Genomic DNA, 4,635 nt, shown 5'->3' on the forward strand with positions numbered 1-4,635 from the left:
AGCACAGAAGTGACTGTCATGGGAGCACCAGTCTTTACCAGAACTGAAGCAAAGCAGACCATGGCATTTAGTCTCCCAGGGCACAAGTCCACAGTAGCAGTGACACTGCCTGAAGTGACTCTGATTCTGAGTACAAGTGCCCAGAAACAGAGCCTAAGGGCACCTACATTAGAGATGACACCTTTACCCATTTCCAGGAGTAAGGCACAAACAATCTCAATACTATTACTTACCACTGAGATGAGAGGAATCTCTGCCAGCTCAGTGGAGCTTGTCAGTGAAGTCCCTTACTCTCCTGGTCTAGAGCAAACCATAGCTCCAGTGAGCGCAAACCCAGAAACTGGGAACAGTTCACCTCCAACTTTGATCAGCACCTCAGTGGAGAGACTGGATGATTCTGAGACCACCACAGACACCATAGAGGGAATTCATCCTTCCACAGATGCATCAGTCTCCACTGTGTGGGCAACCAGTTCTGGGACTGAACTACATTCCTCTGCTTCTGCTCACTCGGAGTCACACAAGATCACATCACCCATGGTTACTGAAACCACTGTGGAGGCCACCACCGTTTCTTCTTCAGCTTCTATTTTTCCTAAGTCTGCAAGAGCTAGGGCAGAACCTAACTCCACACAGACCCCTGGACTGAGGGAGACGAGTATTTACCAGGGTGCCAGCTCAGCCACAGACACAAGCATGACCATTTTCCAAATGTCCAGTGCTGCAACTACTGAGGTCCTGAGGACAGAGTTCACTTTCTCTGAGAAAATATCTAGCCCAGATCCTATTCAGTCCTTGGAGGCCCACAACATCCCCAAAGGAATGAGCACCAACCATTGTATTTCTCCTCTCATGACAGAATCTGAAGATATGACCACCACACCAAGAGGTCCTGATAGGGCTACATCAGAGGGTGTCTTTACTCTGCACAGCACAATCATCGTCTCCTTGGAAGGAACCCCCTCAGCTGAGACTCAAGGTTTTCCACTCTTAGAGATGACCATTCCTGTGAGTAGAGGACCAGAGGCTCTGTCATGGAATACCCTTCCTCTGAAGAAGAAACAAGGTCCCTGTCTTCACAAGTACCTGTTTCCAGCTTAACTTCACCTTCTTCCAATTCATCTGAAGGAGCGGGATCCAGGGATCCCACTTCACCTCCTCCTACCTCAGGACTGATGCTATCTCCAAAACCTACAAACATTCAATCCCAGAAAACCACAGGTGTCCACGGAACTAGTTTCTTAAAAGGCTCCTCCTTGACCCTGGGCACTCCTACTGGAGAAGACAGGACCATTAAGATGACCTCTATAGACATCACTAACTCAGTCGCTGGGAACAGACCACCTACATCTCACATAGCTGAGAAAACAGCTACCAAGGAGCGCTACACTGGGGTACAGGCCAGCTCCACTCCAGCCCCCAACATTTCCACCCCATTTGCAAGAAAAAAACCATTCTTCCTGACTTCCTTGGAATTGGGGTTCTGAGGTTTGGTAGGTATAGTTGAATGGGCAGAAAAGAAAAATTCCTGTTGAGGCTCACCTCTCTGCTTCCACATCAATCACTACTATGGTCATTCTGTTCTCTATTAGAAACTAGTGGCACTTTAAGCATCCTTAACCTCAATTCATTCTCTCCCAGTCAGAGTCTACCGTTCCCCACCCCACGTATGAACTATGAAATAACAACACTTCTAAAACAATATTAAAGGAAAGTAGAGTGACTAATCAAAACATGTTATTTATATCTTAGCTGATATGATTCTGGGATATTACCCTGATTTACTAATTTAAAGTCAAAAATACGGGCAAGAAAAACCAAGTGATATTGAATACACATATTATAAGTGGTGGAGACAGAATATTTCAGAAGTGCTTTCTGCATGAGACCACATCTCACCAGCAGTTCCATCAACAACAGCTCTGCCTTCACTATGATCCAGGCCATCTTCAGGATTTGATTTTATACCAACAAGGGAATTACTATTTGAGATATGAGAGTGTTCCTTGTGCACATGCATACCAAGGAAACGCATGACTGACACTTCCACCCTCTTCTCCTTCAGGGCCTGATGAGTCTGTGGTGATCACAACTAGGGAGTCACTGACAGAACGGGCACATGGAGGTAGCACGTGGTCAACCGGTGATCCTACGTCTCCGGTGACTACCATCAATCTGGATCTGGGTACGTATGACCATCTGTGCACTACTGTACTTGGGTATTTCCTCCTGGTCCCTGGAATACAGCCTTTGATTCCTTAAACCCTGGGTTCTGGTAGATGAGGATTAAGAAAACAAACAGTTTCTATCAAGTTGATTTCAACTCATGACAACTCCAAGTCTGTAAGAACAGAACTGTGCTCCACAGAGTTTTCGATGGCCGATTTTTAGGAAGTACACTGCCAGGCTTTTCTTCTGAGATGCCTCTGGGTAGACCTGAGCCTCCATCCTTTTAATTAGCAGCTGAACATGTTAACCATTGACACCACCCAGGGACTCCTACATGAGGGTGACTTCCTGCTATTATACACAGACGCTACTGCTATTTTTACACGAGAATTTTATTCACTCCTAACATTCATTGCTTCTACTTTGTTAAATGTGATCAGCAGTCAATCATATCACCCTTAGGAGACGACACAAGGTCATTTCTCTATTCTCTGCACATCCACTGACTAAAGGTGAAGTGGCTTCCTAGATCAGAGACCATCAGTAAGGTCAGAGGTTGAGAGCGAAGAAGGGTGAACGTGAGATAACGTAGGTTTGCATTATGGGACACTTTACTGACTGCAACAAAACAGGAAATAATTGTGGCCCTATTTTGTGGCTTCAAATACACGTCCTGCAGTTGAGAGGAGGTGTTCATTGAGGTGGTGAGGCTGAAGAGGTCAGTTGTTCTGATTCCTGAAGCAGTCATGTGATATATCCCTCAGTGCTGGAAGACAAAAGAACTCTCAGGTGATGAGGGAGTGAAAGGAACCTAAAAATGTACAGGAAGTAAGACGCCCCATATTCATTCGTCTTCCCCTACCCTGCTGAAGCTGAAACAAGGAGGTAGCCTTCAATTAGACAAAAACTTCCGTTTTTGTTTGAACCATTTTTTATCGTGCTAAATATATATGTAACGAAACATTTTCCATTTCAACAATCTTCACATGTACGATTCAGTCACACTAAATATGTTCATTATGTTGTTCTGCAGTACCATTGACCGTTCCCAAATTTCTCCATCACCCTTGACATAAGCTCAGCGTCTCATAAGAGACACACAGTTTTGTCGTCCAAGGGAGAAAGGAAGTTTATCAGACTAGAAAATGTTGATTAAATCCTGGTCTCAAGGAGGAAAAAGGGACTAAAAGAAGGAAGAGATTCCTCCTTATTCCTGAGTGAAATCTTTACCCTTCACTATGCTAATAGCCATGTAGATTTGTCTGTGTAGAGGCCAGGCTGCAGACACATATTTTAGTGCCAAAATGAGATCTTCAAGCCAGCAAGAGATAACAGGGAATACCCCATCTTAGACACAGAGGTAGAAAATGATACCTGCCATCTAGAGGGCTCCAAGGCCCAGGGGTTCCACAAGTAGTTTCTACTCAGCTACTAGCTAAAGGTTGGTAGTTCGTAGCCACACAGCTGTGCTGTTCAAGGAGGGCCTGGTCATCAACTTCTGTAAACATTACAGCAAAGAAAATCCTCTGGAGCAGTTCTACTCTGTATCACATGGGGTCGCCACGCATCTGAATTGACTCAACCGCAATGGGTTCGATTTCACGGGGCCAGAATACGGGCTGAGGATATAGTAAATAGATTACAAGGAGGGAGGAAAGAAAATCAAAACCAAAAGAACTCCCCTTCCACTCCTTGCACATCTCCTAACTAAAGAGCTGTTCTACTCACAGGCCTGCCCACCAGAAGCCCAGGAACACCTCAAGATCTCATGAATCCAAGCTCCGAGGAGCCCAGCAGCAGCCCAGGGACGAGATCCCCTGTGGAAACATCTCCGAGGGAGACCCTGACAGAAACGTCTCCCACACATACCACGGTGGCACTGCCGACCCTTCAGTCCAGGGCCACACAGAGTGGTAGCACGAGACTCCCTCACCCGCACACAGGAGTCACTGTGCCAGTGGAGTCACCAACAGAACAAACAGTGCCTATGGAAAGGGGTTCCCTCTCCCCATCCCCATCTGAGACTTGGGCCAAGCCCTACTCTGGGACACCAAGAAGGACCAGCCAGTCACGGGGCACACTGTCCTCTTTTCCCACAGAGTCAAATCCTACTGGCACCAAGGGGACAGGCAAAGAAAGCATCCCTGCTCAGACCCCCAAGACAGATGGAATAGCCGTGTACACATGGCTTGACCCCACCTGGGAGGCCAGAGTGGACACAGATGTTCCTCTGAGCACATCTTCCACTGACCTAGAAGATTCTGCAACAAGCTTTATCACCATCCCAAAGATAACCATAACCTCTGTGACAGATGAATCAGCTGTGACTGGGGATGTTCCACTCTCAGAGATGACCACCCCCGTGAGCAGACAACCAGAGGCTCGGCCACAGACAAGCCCTTCCTCTGAAGAAGACACCAGATCCCTGTCTTCAAAAGTGCCTGTCTCCAGATTAACCTCAACTTC

The 4,635-nt window shown here is 46.7% G+C and overlaps 1 protein-coding gene across 1 annotated transcript in view; it reads left to right on the top strand.

Moving 5' to 3' along the window:
- Positions 1 to 240: 240 nt before the first annotated feature.
- The window catches only part of LOC101356310 (mucin-16-like), a 139,859-nt gene continuing 135,464 nt past the window's right edge, over positions 241 to 4,635 (top strand). The window contains 2 exon segments of the mRNA XM_023733070.1: positions 241 to 838; positions 2,066 to 2,185. Coding sequence (XP_023588838.1) covers positions 241 to 838; positions 2,066 to 2,185 — 718 coding nt within the window.

This window comes from Trichechus manatus, unplaced genomic scaffold, assembly GCF_000243295.1.
Source record: "Trichechus manatus latirostris isolate Lorelei unplaced genomic scaffold, TriManLat1.0 scaffold00057, whole genome shotgun sequence".
NCBI classification, from domain to species: Eukaryota; Metazoa; Chordata; class Mammalia; order Sirenia; family Trichechidae; genus Trichechus; species Trichechus manatus.